This window comes from Metarhizium album, assembly GCF_000804445.1.
Source record: "Metarhizium album ARSEF 1941 chromosome Unknown scaffold_3, whole genome shotgun sequence".
Classification (NCBI taxonomy): Eukaryota; Fungi; Ascomycota; class Sordariomycetes; order Hypocreales; family Clavicipitaceae; genus Metarhizium; species Metarhizium album.
The window spans coordinates 307,191-320,194 of NW_024467577.1; the positions used below are offsets into that span (position 1 = coordinate 307,191).

Here is a 13,004-nt window from a genome sequence, read left to right on the forward strand (position 1 = left end):
AACAAGGACTTAAATTAATGATGAAAACCACCAGTGCCAGGGCCAGTGGTGCAGTGTTCATGCGGAGTAAGTACTTAAGTACTTACCTAAGTAGGTACCTATAACGTCCGGCATTTGCCCATCCCGTTTGATGAAATTACCAGTACTAGGTACCTACCTACGCAGGCACTTCAGTACTTAAGTACTTAAGTAGGTAGGTATGTACTTAAATGGGTCCCTCGCCAGGGTCGAGACACCTCGACGCCTCGACACCCCCCAGTCGTCAACTCGTCAACTCGTCACCGCGTCACGGTCCCTGGTTCTGCAAACTTGTGGCTCCAGTCCTCGTCGACGCAAAAGTCCAGCCTGGTCGTCGTCTGCTTGTGATTGATCAATAAAAAAAAGCCAAAAAATTCATCCTTGACAAGTTACTCCCGTTTCTCGTTTCCGTCATTCTTCATCCTCTGCCTTCGTTGTCCCTCGTCCATGCGAAATCGCCAAGCGCCCATTGTCCTGTCAAAGCCAAAACAGAAACAACGGCAACTGACAGCAAATCTTCTTCTGCCCCGCTGAACAAGGTCCTTACCCCTCGTAATCGACAACAGACTGGAACAACAAACAAAAGTTGGCGCTCCCCGCCTCCCCCCCAAACGCTTTCATCCCATCTTCAACCTCAACGCGTCTTGATTCCGCGCGTCGACAGCGACCAAGATAGACCATGGCTTCTGTGTACAAGCAGTTCTTGGCTTCTCCCAGCTCCTCCCTGCTGGCAGACAATGCCTCGCTGCACTACGTTACCACCACTACGTCCATCTTTGGCGCTACCGAGATCATCAAGCACCTCAACACCCACCAGAAGCAGGTAAAGGTCAAGAAGCAGGAATTCCTGAACCTTGTCGATGGACAGTCTGTTGTTGCAGCCGAAATCGACACGGCCCTGGAGTTCCAAACTAGTGGTGGCGCTTACCTTCCCGGCCTGGACGACAACTTCTTGTCGGATCGCGTTGCTCATCTCTCTATTGTGAGTTCCCACCTGTTGCTTCAAGCTTGGCGGTCACCCAGCGCCAGCCTGCCTCGACGCCACTGGAGAAGTGGCCTACCGTTAACACTAGTGACACGTAGGTTCACATTGTAACGCTCAACGAGGAAGGCAAGGTTCTCCAAATTCGTCAACAATGGGATCAGGGCTCTCTGCTCAAGCAGATGGAAATCATTGGCAGGACTGGACGGAATTGGCCCATCAGGGATAGCAGAGAGCAACTCACCTTGATCCAGTCGTGCCTCAAGTCAACTGGCGCAGCCTCAAAGCAGCCCGAGAGTCACAACGACATCGTCATCCGAACCCGCGGCAGCTCCAACAACGCCATGCGCGACCCCCATGCGTCTCTGCAACTATTTGGAAACCGAGAGGAACTGGAGGCTGCTGCGTCCGCGTCCGTCGTGTCACCTTATGCGGGTCACCGTAAGGGACAGCGGTCTTTCGCCGACGTCTTGGGTGACGATCCCACTGGTGAGCACTACGGAGGAGGGCATGACCGCCACCGATCCGCCTCGCCGAGCAAGGCTGGGCAGGGCAAGAACGTACAACCTATGCGTATCTTTGAGGGCCAAGAACATGTTGAGGACGAAGATACGACGCCCAAGACCAGCAAGAACAGATTTATCAAGCCCAATCCTCAAAAGTATAGCCACTTCGACTTTGCTGATGGATCCGACCCTCAAGACAGACCCCAGCCGGGTGTCTCATTTGAGGACCGTCCGAAATCGAAGCATGATAGCCAGTGGGACTTCCAAGACTTCACCACCCCCCACAAGTCTCAGCCTACAAAGCAGTACCGAGCACAGGACGTTCGTCACTGGGACACTGAGGCGAGCAACATGGGAGATGACTCAGCTCACCCGGTTGGGAAAGCTCGCCGTGATGCCGAAACTCACTTTGAGCTACAGGATGACGGCGAGAAGCTGCCGCACCAGGAGCGCGCCAATGCCCGCCCCCGAGGTTCAATGCACAATGACGGACTCGGCTTGTACAAGAACAAGCTGTTTGACCAGGAGGGAGCTACACCCGAGCCGAAGCGTGCTCTCGGCAACATCACCAACTTGAAGGGCCGTGGCAACGACTTTGATCCCCACTTCGCCATGACTGATGAGTCGCCTGCTCCCGAGTCCTCCCGCGCTCACCACATTCCAGAGGGTCGGATGAAGGCTGTCAAGATGATGGATGCCAACTGGTCTTCCTACGACAAATCACCGACCGCCCAGAAGGAAAACAAGCAACGAGGCGAGGGCCGCTTCTTGGAGGATAACAAGATCAACATTGCTGGTGATGGCATGGGAGGACGAAAGGGTACTAACCGCGACTGGCTCTATGGCGGTGGCAGCGACGATGACGCCCCCAAGCCGACGTCACGAAAGCCAAACCCTGGTGCCGCTCAAAAGAGCTTTTGGGACTTTTAAGGTGCGAGGAACGAGGCTAGACATATTTGACGCATACGCCACAAGATGACCGGCATCGGGGCCGGGATTGTTCAACAACAGGGTCTTGCCCCTTTTTTGTGCCAAGGTTGTACCAAGAGTTTGCGTTGGCATTGACGACTTATACGCCTAAACGGCTCATGATTCATGAGGGCCTTTTTCTGTACCACTCTGCTGAAATTTGTTTCTTAGCTCGTTGTCTATCCCCTCCATGTTGGACATGCACTCGACCCCCAGAAATTGAGTTTGTATCCGTCTTTTTCAAACATGCTCTACCACACACCACACTTGTTTGCTCTCTCTTTCTTGTTCTTTTCATGTGTTGCTTCCTTGGTGCAACAGTCTGGGGAATTACAATGCCGCGGGTGGTCATGAGGTATTAAAAGCCCGTATCGTATGTCTTAGGCACATAGTGTACTTGGTCGCATAGCACAACCGACGCAACCGACGTTTGTTCTGGGCATGCCTGCTGTCAGTTCGTGCTCTTCCTACACGGTATACCGGTGCCTGTGCCTCCCGGCCACGTGCGGTCAATCAGGCGATACATGTAGCTGGTACACAAAGTCGTCAAATAACAGTAGCCGCCCATCCATACCCGTGCGTACAACAACAAACGGGATTCCATTCCTTCCGACGCCGTCGAGGCCGAGTCCCAGTAAAACGCCGATGCAAGACGATATCGCCAAGTACAAAAATGTGGACCCCGCGCACCCAGGGGAAACAAAATAAAAAAGAGTGCTGCATACATGACGCCCGAACCCCCGCGACATACGACGACAATTAGCACATAAACTTGTAGAACCTCTTCCATGTAGGCCACGAAGCCTTCTCCTCCTTCTCGTGCGCAATCAAAATCGACAGGTTAAAGTCTCGCCTGCCGGTGTCGATGTCCATGTCGCGGATCCGGACGAAACTAGTCCTGTAGTACAGCTTGTGCAGGACGTAGAAGAGGAGGACGATGGGCACGCCCATGAACTTGAGGAAGAAGTTTTCGGCGACCTCGGTGGCAGCCATTTCCTGCCACCCGATGGGGAAGGCGCCGACCCAGAACTGGGCAATGAGGACAAGGATGTTGAGGATGAAGCCGACGTAGGAGCCGACGACGCCGACTTGGGAGTTGTACGCCATCTCGTTGAGGTGGCGGCCGCGGGTGGCCCAGGCGTGGCGGAAGCGGATGTGGCAGAAGCAGATGGACGTCCACGTGAAGACGGTGGAGAGGCCCGAGATGGCGAGGAGCCAGTCGAACACGCTGGCCTGCTCCCTCAGGTCGGCCAGAAAGGCGAGGAGGCCGAGGAGGGCGGCGACGAGGATGGCGACGAGGGGCCGGCCGCGCTTGTCGACGTAGCCGAGAATGGAGGGGGCTTGTTGGAGGTTGGCGAGGGCGGCGAGCGTTCGCGAGGAGCCGAAGACGGCAGAGTTGCCGACGGACAGGACGGCGACGAGGATGACGGCGTTCATGACGGACGGCAGGACCTCGATGCCGGCTTCTTCGATGGCGATGACAAAGGGGGATGCCCTGGCGTCGGCTCTGCTGTCGCCGCCCAAGAGGCGAGGGTCGGTGTAGGGGACCAGGAGGCCGACGAGCGCTAGGGCCACGACGTAGAAGAGTGATATTCGCCAGAAGACCTGTTTGATGGCCGTTGGGAGGGACTTGCGTGGATTGGCCGTTTCGGCCGCCGCGAGGCCCACGAGTTCCGTGCCCGTGAAGGCGAATGCTGCGGTGACGAAGACGCTGCAGAGACCCTTGAAGCCGTTGTTGAAGGCACCTGGCTCGTGCCAGAACTCGCCGCCAATATAGCCTCTGTCCGGTGTTCCGCCGCAGTTGAGGACAACGCCGAGAAGACTGCAGATATTCGTGCGTTAGCCAGATATCTAGCCTGAGCAGCCTGCGCAAGCTTGGGAATAAGAAAAGAGCGCGTGGTCAAGACTAGCGGGAAAAAACTAAGAGAGGCGAGGCGTACATGAAACCGATGACGGCGATGACTTTGACAATAGAAAAGGTAAACTCTGCCTCGCCATAGCCCTTGACGCCGAAGAGGTTAATCACCAAGATTACAAAAAGGAACATGCCGACGAAACCAGCCTTTGGCAGCGCATCGCCCCAGTAGCTGATTGTCAGAGACGCGGCTATGATTTCGAGCGGCAAGACGGTGAGCCATTGCACTGCGTAGCTACGGGATAGGCTTGATTAGCATGAAATATCGTCTTCAGCCCACGGGGAGGGGCGGGGAAGGGCGCGAACTAACTTCCAACCCATTGCAAACCCCCACGACGGGTCGAGAAAACGCGTTGCCCACGATGAGAAGGACCCGGCAATCGGAAACAGTACGGCTAGTTCGCCAAGAGCCTGACACGTGCAATATAGCATAATGCCGACGATGCTAAACGCAATAAGTAATGATGCTGGACCGCCGGACTGTAATGCGGCGCCCGAAGCGACGAAGAGACCAGTACCTATACGGCGCCACCAAGGTCAGAAAAAAGGGGTGTGACGTAACTTGAAACGAAGGGAAGGGAAGGGCGTGGACGGCCAACATACCTATGGAACCACCTATCGCAATCATCTGCAAATGTCTGCCCTTGAGCTTCCTCGCCAGTCCGGTGTTTGCGGACTCGAAGGCTGCCAAGCGCAGGTCGTAGTAATTACGTCCATATTGCCGTTGGCCAGAATGACTGTTGACTTGGCTGAGGTGATCGCTCGGGAAGAACGAATGGTCGGTATCCCGCTTGAAGCTATCGAGAAAGCGTTGAAAGCGGGGCGGCGGTTGGTCGTCGAGGTATTCCGGCTCGCGCATACTGTGGGAACTGCCGTGCGTCAAGGACTCTGCTTTGCCCTTGAAATTCTGCAGAGGGTTCAGCTCGATATCTGGTGGCGGTGCCATGCTCAATGATGGTTGGAATCTTGGGTTTGGCGACGCAGGCTCGTGTGAGGTGACGGCACCAAGCAGCCCGGCGGAAGGGCAGAGCCGATATCGAGGTTGGCAAAAAAGTCGAATGCCTGCTATTTCAAGTTTCAATGACCAGGCAACTATGCAGACATGATGCCGAAATGGCCGCTGATTGAGACTCAAAGCTGGTTCGGCTACACCATAGTCAACGCCATCGACAGCCGGATGTCGCTCGGCGGTCAATGTCTGCGCGGTCAACGGTCCAAGATCAGGGGCGCCGGCGCCAATGGCACATGTCGCGAAACCTCGAGGGATGGAATCCGAATCCGCGTGGTACAATGTGCGAGAGGGAGAGAGCACGAAGGAGGGGATGTAGAAGAGTCGTCGTACGTGTCGGCCGGACGATGGATGATGGGCAACGCGTCGGTTCACTCCTCACTCTCCCGACCTGCTCACACTCGCAATATAGGAACAGGCTAGGCTTTCCTTAGCGTCGGAGAGGAAGCCTGCCAAAGATGGATGGTAAGCATGGTCAATGGTCAGGCTGGACGTTGTTGGTTCCGCGCGTCGCTAGTTCGTGTCCCCAAGGTTTGGAGGGGCATGGGGGGATGGGGGACGGCGGATGGGGATGGGCGCCAGCACACGCCGGCACACGCCAACACACGCCAGTGGCGTTTTTCAGGACCAGGATCAGCAGGTTTGGCAATGCAATCACGCACGCTGTGCCTCCGGGGATTATCTCAACGGGGTTGACACTAGTGGGCCGAGGCCTGGTGGGTGCCAGCTGGCCTGCCTTCTCGCCTTGAGATCCCGAATGCAACATGGCAACGTCGACGGGCTGCTCCGGAGTCAGGCTGGTTCCGGACGTAACTCGACGTTGCCTCGAAGCCCGCTCTTGTTTCACCAACGAGGACACAATTAAAGGGTATTCATGCAGAGGTTCGGACGACGGCCGCGAGCGCGAGCGCCCCAGGAACATGGCCACTAGGCCCTGACGCCCTGATGCCCTGATGTCGGCGGCACCTGTTGCCCACCTTTTGCAATCAAATTGCTTCCGGCGTCCGCCTGGGGTTGGTTGGGCCTTGCTGGCTGGCTCTCCAGGTTTCTCCACCAGTTGATATGTTGCCCCACCGCGTTGCCTCTGTGCCCTTGGCTAAAGTACCTAGGTACTTGGGTAACTTCTTACTTACTACTCCGTAAGTTGTTAAGATTCAGGTAGTACAAGTATGATCAACGTGTAGTCTCAAGTACCAGTAGCGTACCAGTGTCAGAGGCTCGGTGCAAGAGCCCTGAAAGGGTTCGCACAAGCCCCAGCCCGTCCGACGCCAACTTCTCAACTGCCTTGCCTCGGCACAAATGAACCGTGATGTGGATACGTATGACATACGTGCAGTCGTCAACACCCGCCGTCTCTGCTCCGTACCTGGCTCCGTGACATCAGCAAGCCCATCATCCCACTCTTGCTCATTTGGATAATAGAGTAGTTGATTGAATTATATAATTGACTAAACCCAACAAAAGAATAAAAAGAAAAAGAAAAGAGAAGAAAAAAAATCAGCTGTCTAGGCAAGGGGAAGCTGAACACTGCCGCCGCCGTCAGATGCAAACAGATGCCAATTTCAACTCCATTGCCGTTTTATGCAGATGCGCTCTCAATCTTTCCAACGATATTTCCATGTGCATCCCGAGGTTTGCGCTTCCATCCAGTCGAGAAGAGCCTGCCCAAGTCGAATCGAGGCAGCGGGTGCGCCTCGGTGTTGAAGACAACCTTGTCCAAGGGCAACAAGTCGTTCGGCGAGAAAAGGAGGTAGAGGTATTTCAAGGTTTCAGCCTGCAGGCAGATACATGTAGGGTCAGCCATCTGTTCCAAGTCACCTGCAGCGTACATCCGTGGCAATGCTTAGACCTACCAGCCAGAAACTTTCCATGTTGTCCTTGGTCAATGGTGGAATCGTATTGGCGTTGCTCAAACTCGTGAAGCCGCCCCCGTCCTCGACAGCTGTGTAATTGACAAACGACTCGAACATTTCCCAGCCCCATTCGCGGTATTTGACATCACCAGTGATTCTCCACATGTAGAGTAGGCTCTCCACAGTCTCTGGTCGTTGCAGATTGTGTGCATCGTTGGGCTGGATTTGGAAGTCTTGACGCCAGCTGGCTTGCGGGTTGGGGTCAAAGTCTGCCGGAGGGTGATGAGGTGCAGATTCGGGCCGAGGCGGTTCTGCAATCTTGAAGTGGGTGATCTCGGCCGCCAGCCCGGTGGCCATGGCCTTGTACATGCCCCAGCAAGTTTGCATCAGCTCCCGGGCGAGTTTCATTTCGTCATCCTTCTTTTTGTTCCAGGAAGGGAGCTTGCGCGCCTCTGCTTCCGCCAGTCCACCCGTGGCACCCAGGGCTATTGTTCCAGGCATGAAGCACACGAGGTGGTCCATCTTGGGGTGCAGATGGCCGTCCAATCCGCTTGGTCGTTCCCCAATGATGGTATAGCCAGTCGGTTCCGTGTACGTGATGAGGTGCCTGCGGACGCCTTCGAGAGCTTCGTCCCACATTTCTTCGTATACCGGTTCCTGCTTGTTCGTCTGCAGGTACTGCTTGATGAGATACTCATAGTACGAGTCACCCCGGCTTCCCAAGCGAATATTTGAGCCTCGGAATTCTCCAGTCGCGGGGTGGAGGTAGATGGGGACCAGGCCACCCTTGGCGCCATTGCTGTCAACGACTTCCATGACCTTTTCAGCCTTTTCCCAGAAATTAGTCTCGCCGGTCAGTTTTGCCAGGTATTTAAATTCAAGTTGAATAGTGGTCGCTTCGGCGGTGGAAGAGGCGCCGCCGTCCGCATGCGAGGGCAGGCCCTTCATCTTGCCAAGGTTCACACTGGCATAAGGAACGCCAGATTCGGACTCAAATGCAGCCATCAGTCGGTCAGCCAAATCCTTCGCCTTTTCCAAGTATAGGTCCTCGCCCGGCTTCCCATGGTCATCGTCGACGACGGGAGCCAGATTGGGGTATTCGTTGGAAAGGTAATGGGCGGAGAGGAGACCGCCGAGCATGCGAATCGTAGTTTCGAACGTATTGACATCCTGATCTTGGTCCCAAGTTAATGACTTGGACAGCCATTCACGAGCATGCTCTACTCGGGACGTCAGATTCATCAACATCATCGTGTCCAGTGAATCGATGATAATCCAACCCAGTCCTTTCGGCGCCATATTTCTGCCAGTCTTTGCGATGGGGTGATACTCGTCGTAGCCTGAAGAAACGAAGCAACGCGTTTAGCCAATAGAGCCGCGCATGCACCGAGAACAAAAAAGAGTCAAGTAGAATCTTACCCCAAGCATAGCGCGAATACGCATCCCAACTCAACTCGAACGCTTCGACAACTCTCTGCCGTCTTTGGTCCCAATCGGCGGCTTTGTGGATGCTGGGCATGCCCAGCCATGACCACGCAGATTTGGACGTCGAGGGACGCTTCTCGCCGCTGCCGCCAAAGAAGCCTGTCAACCAGAGAAATGTCAACGAAACGAGCGCGACGATTATGATTGGTACTCGTTTCCTCCGCCACCACCGCCTCGTCCCGTAGCCGTGACCGTACGGCTTGTCTTTATACATTGGCAACGATTTGTCGTCGAAATAATGGGACAATTTGCTCTGGACGCCGCTTGTAAAGGCACGCGAGGCACCCTCTTTGCCTCGCGATAGCGCTGCCCAGGCCCTGTCCTCGAGGTCTCGATGCGGTGCTCCGAAGTTGGGTACATTCTTAGGGATATTGAACGACATGTCAATAGCCGCTGCGCCAACATGCGCTGCCGTCGTCCTTATTTGCTGAACTGTTTGGAAAGCTGTGGCTTGGAACGCGTTCTTGCGATGGATGTCAAATGGATCGCGGAGCATTGGGCCGGCCGGCTCATATCGTGCTGGGCTCAGGAAGCTGCGCTCTGGCCGTGACTCGTGAGTATCAGGATTCAGGACCGACAGCACGCAGGTCAAGAGTCAAAGCCTGTGCGACGTGTGTGGTCGCAGTCCATCGCCATCGGCGGTGGTCCACAACACAGGCGCTTTCACAACTTGGCCTGAATCTTTCCACAAAATTTCACAAAAAGGTCACCTTTCCTAACTTAGTAACAGTTATATCTCCCCAACAAAAACTTAGTTAGGTGAGCACAGAAAAATGGAGCACTATCATCCAACATCTATTGGTGCACACAGTGCCAGTCTGCACAGGGTTTAACTTGGTCATCATCAGGATCGCCTGTCGCTTCTATGCCATCTAGAATGCAGCCATGCCTTCGATTCAATCACCTACATGCCAAAGGAAAGGAACCAAGAGGGTGAAAGACAACTCAGTCTATTGGCATTTGTTGTATTGAAGGCATGCTCTTCCCCTCAGGGCCTCTCTGAAATCGTCCTCGTTCTCGACACAGGAGGCACCCGAGCATGGATATCGAAGATTACCCGTTCCTCAACCCGGAAGAATTCGCAGCAGCTTGTAATCACCTTGGCAGCCGATACTGCCGTGCAAATTTAGGTCCGCTGAGAAAGCGGTGGAGGCTAAAAGTGTGCACAGCTCTCGACTTGACTTCTTCTACCGAGGGAGGATATACCACGTATATTCAAATTGCGCGCCCACTCCAAGTGTCGGATGACCTTGATCTGAGTTTGGACGGATTTACAATATCCTCATCCCCAGCAGCCGGTGACATTCCGATGGCAGATGAAAGAATGATTCATCATGAATCGGACGAGGTATGCCGTATTTATATTCACGGTTTTATGTCATATGCTCACTGTATATGATCCGAGGCCGCAATCGTCAAATCCATGTCTCAAGCCACTGAGACCGTAACCTATGAAATTCATCTTCATCCTACATATAGGATTCCATGCCTTTGGTTTAGCCTTCATGGTCTGCCTCCAGATGAGCCTGCCTTCAATATTGACACCGTATTTCGTCGTCTCGTCCCCGATGAGCACAAGGAAGGTCTCCGAGGGCTTGGGGGAATTGGTGGTATCTCCGCAGATGTGAGTCTTGCAAATACTTGCAGTCTTTGATTGAACTCATGAGACTCATGCTTGTCGGATTCTGTAGCATCACCCTGTAACCGGAGTCCCCTCCTTCTTCGTACATCCATGCTTACTCGGAGAGGCCATATCAAACTTCAAATGCTCCACGCAGGACTACTTGATGGTTTGGCTCGGCTTAGTTGGAGGATGTGTAGGCCTGTGGATGCCCAAAGAAATGGCATTTCAATGAAGCCTCGCGTGGTCTTGAATGGGACGCTATGCTGTCGGCTTACAATATCGTTCGTCTGATTCGGTTGAAGTTCATTCATCATCACTATCCTCCTCCATGGCCACGTCGCTTGCGCTTTCCTCGTCTTCGTCTTCGTCTTCTCGTCCCCGCTTCTGGCCGCGGCTTTCCGGCGTACCCGCGTCCTTCATGACTTGGTCAACCGGAGCAGGAGGTTTCGGAGGCACAACAACGCCAGGCGGTGGCGCATTGAAAATGCTTTGCTGGAGTTGTGTTTGTTCAACCACTGCGGCGCCGGACGCGTTGGGCATCTTGAAAGTGCCATCCAGCTTGGAAACAAAGTGCGACTTCGACTTGGCATATTGAATTTTCTATGATTTGGGTTGCTCGTCAATGTCTGAGTTCGCGAAGAAATTTTGGTGGCACTCACGAGTTGACGACCCAGAAATGCTTGTCCTTCCAAAGATCTCATGGCTTGGGTAGCTGTCTGTACATCCCGGTAGACAATATGTGCTTGCCCTCGCATGGACATCGTTTTCAGAGCCACGACATCCAAGACCGGTCCGTACGTCGAAAAGAGAAGGTATAACGCAGTTCGAAGATCGGCTTTTTGTATTTTCGAAGACGGAAGATTCGTTACGTAGAGCCTAAAAGCGTTAAATAGAAGCTTAAGGGAAGGGGAGGGAGTCGGGCATGATCTGGCGCACTCACGTCTGATTGGGAGGGATAGGCTGAACCTTGGCCGGCAGGGAAGCGTTCGGCACCAGGCCGCGAGTAGGAACGACTGTGGCCATGGCGACTCAATGGCTATCTATATTTTTTGAAGAAATATTCCTATACAATGTTTCTTCCTATGTGCTCGTGGGAGTTGGTTCAATAAATTGAATCTAGTCGTGAGACGCGGTTGCAGGTGAAATAATGCTGTGGATTGAGGGATGGAGTTTTCTGCGAACTGCCCACTAGCTAGGGTGGTCCGAGCTCCGCCTTGTAGGTACGTACCCTCCTCGCAATACGTAACTTGAAGACCTTCCTGCAGAATCGGAACCCCGCCGTCATCACCGTCGCGTTCATCAACCGTTACTTACGATTCTATTTCCTTCTGCTGCGGTAGTGGAGAGCTACTCCTATCGCAAATATAACGACCGACTAGTATGGCAGCTCCCGAGGTTCACCACTTGTTCCACAACCCCATTGCGGACCACTCGTTTTCGGCCGAGGATGGCACGCTTGCTGTCGCCCGAGACTCATATGTCGAGCTGTATGGAAGAGTTGGAAATGCATTCAAGCTCAAAGATGAGCTAAAGGGCCATGACAAGACGGTCACTAGTGTGGATATTGCTCCCCACAGCGGTCGTATTGTCACTTGTTCTCAGGGCAAGACTCTATCTAGCATCTAGGATTTGTATCTGCAGTTAACACAGAATAGATCGAAACGCTTTGGTCTGGGAACCATCCCCCACAGGGCACAAACCTACTCTTGTCCTTCTCCGAATCAGTAGAGCTGCTACGTTCGTTCGATGGTCCCCCTCCGAAACCAAGTTCGCCGTTGGCTCCGGCGATCGGGTCATTGCCATCTGCTACTTCGAAGAGGAGAATGATTGGTGGGTGTCCAAGCACCTGAAGAAGCCTATCCGCAGCACCATCACGAGTGTTGCATGGCATCCAAACTCGGTGCTCCTGGCCGCCGGTTCAACTGATGCCCACGCTAGAGTCTTCTCTAGCTTTATCAAAGGAGTTGACGCGAAGCCCGATCCCAGTGTTTGGGGCGAGAGGCTCCCTTTCAACACCGTTTGTGGAGAGTTCTTAAACAACTCTGCTGGCTGGGTTCACTCTGTTGCATTCTCCCCAAGCGGTAACAGCCTTGCCTTTGCCGCTCACGACAGTAGCGTTACTATCGTCTATCCTTCTGGCCCCGAACAGCCGCCCCGCGCCATTCTCACCGTCTTGACGCAGCTCTTGCCATTCAAAAGCTTGATCTGGAAGAGCGAGGATGAGATTATTGCCGCCGGCTACGATTGCGAGGCTTTCCGCTTCAAGGGCGGCGAGTCAGGCTGGCAGCTTGCGGGTACTGTTGAGCCCAAGGGCCGTGATGCCGGAGCTCAGCGTGAGGAGTCAGCCCTCAACATGTTCAGACAAATGGATCTCAAGGGCAAAATTAAGGACGACACGCAGCTAAAAACCATCCATCAAAATACGATTACGACCATCCGTCCTTTTGAGTCTTCTGGCGGCCGAGTCACTAGGTTTAGTTGTGCGTGTACCACATACGACATGTCTTTTTCTCTCTTTCTTTTTTTAATACAAAGCGCTAATTATAGTTACAGCAAGCGGTGTCGACGGTCGCGTCGTTATTTGGAATGCCTAAAACGGATGCATGTAGCAACTGGACAAGGTATTGTCAAAATGAATAGGCA

The 13,004-nt window shown here is 53.9% G+C and overlaps 5 protein-coding genes across 5 annotated transcripts; 2 read left to right on the forward strand and 3 right to left on the reverse strand.

Moving 5' to 3' along the window:
- Nucleotides 1–697: 697 nt before the first annotated feature.
- MAM_01863 (uncharacterized protein) lies at nucleotides 698–2,436 on the forward strand (the record flags this gene model as incomplete). The annotated part of the gene is made up of 2 exons (XM_040820662.1): nucleotides 698–1,000; nucleotides 1,102–2,436. 2 exons carry the CDS (start codon nucleotides 698–700, stop codon nucleotides 2,434–2,436), a joined length of 1,638 nt encoding a protein of 545 aa, XP_040681005.1.
- Nucleotides 2,437–3,234: 798 nt separating this feature from the next.
- Nucleotides 3,235–5,336, reverse strand: MAM_01864 (general amino-acid permease GAP1; the record flags this gene model as incomplete). The annotated part of the gene is made up of 3 exons (XM_040820663.1): nucleotides 3,235–4,297; nucleotides 4,416–4,617; nucleotides 4,994–5,336. 3 exons carry the CDS (start codon nucleotides 5,334–5,336, stop codon nucleotides 3,235–3,237), a joined length of 1,608 nt encoding a protein of 535 aa, XP_040681006.1.
- A 1,642-nt stretch (nucleotides 5,337–6,978) lies between these two features.
- MAM_01865 (mannosyl-oligosaccharide 1,2-alpha-mannosidase) lies at nucleotides 6,979–9,233 on the reverse strand (the record flags this gene model as incomplete). Its single annotated transcript, XM_040820664.1, has 3 exons — nucleotides 6,979–7,173; nucleotides 7,253–8,592; nucleotides 8,672–9,233. The coding sequence occupies 3 exons, from the start codon at nucleotides 9,231–9,233 to the stop codon at nucleotides 6,979–6,981; spliced, it is 2,097 nt and encodes a 698-aa protein (XP_040681007.1).
- A 1,431-nt stretch (nucleotides 9,234–10,664) lies between these two features.
- On the reverse strand, nucleotides 10,665–11,384 carry MAM_01866 (Nucleotide-binding, alpha-beta plait; the record flags this gene model as incomplete). The annotated part of the gene is made up of 3 exons (XM_040820665.1): nucleotides 10,665–10,961; nucleotides 11,021–11,237; nucleotides 11,302–11,384. The coding sequence occupies 3 exons, from the start codon at nucleotides 11,382–11,384 to the stop codon at nucleotides 10,665–10,667; spliced, it is 597 nt and encodes a 198-aa protein (XP_040681008.1).
- Nucleotides 11,385–11,741: 357 nt separating this feature from the next.
- MAM_01867 (actin related protein 2/3 complex subunit) lies at nucleotides 11,742–12,955 on the forward strand (the record flags this gene model as incomplete). Its single annotated transcript, XM_040820666.1, has 3 exons — nucleotides 11,742–11,943; nucleotides 12,017–12,841; nucleotides 12,915–12,955. 3 exons carry the CDS (start codon nucleotides 11,742–11,744, stop codon nucleotides 12,953–12,955), a joined length of 1,068 nt encoding a protein of 355 aa, XP_040681009.1.
- Between the last annotated feature and the right edge of the window lie 49 nt (nucleotides 12,956–13,004).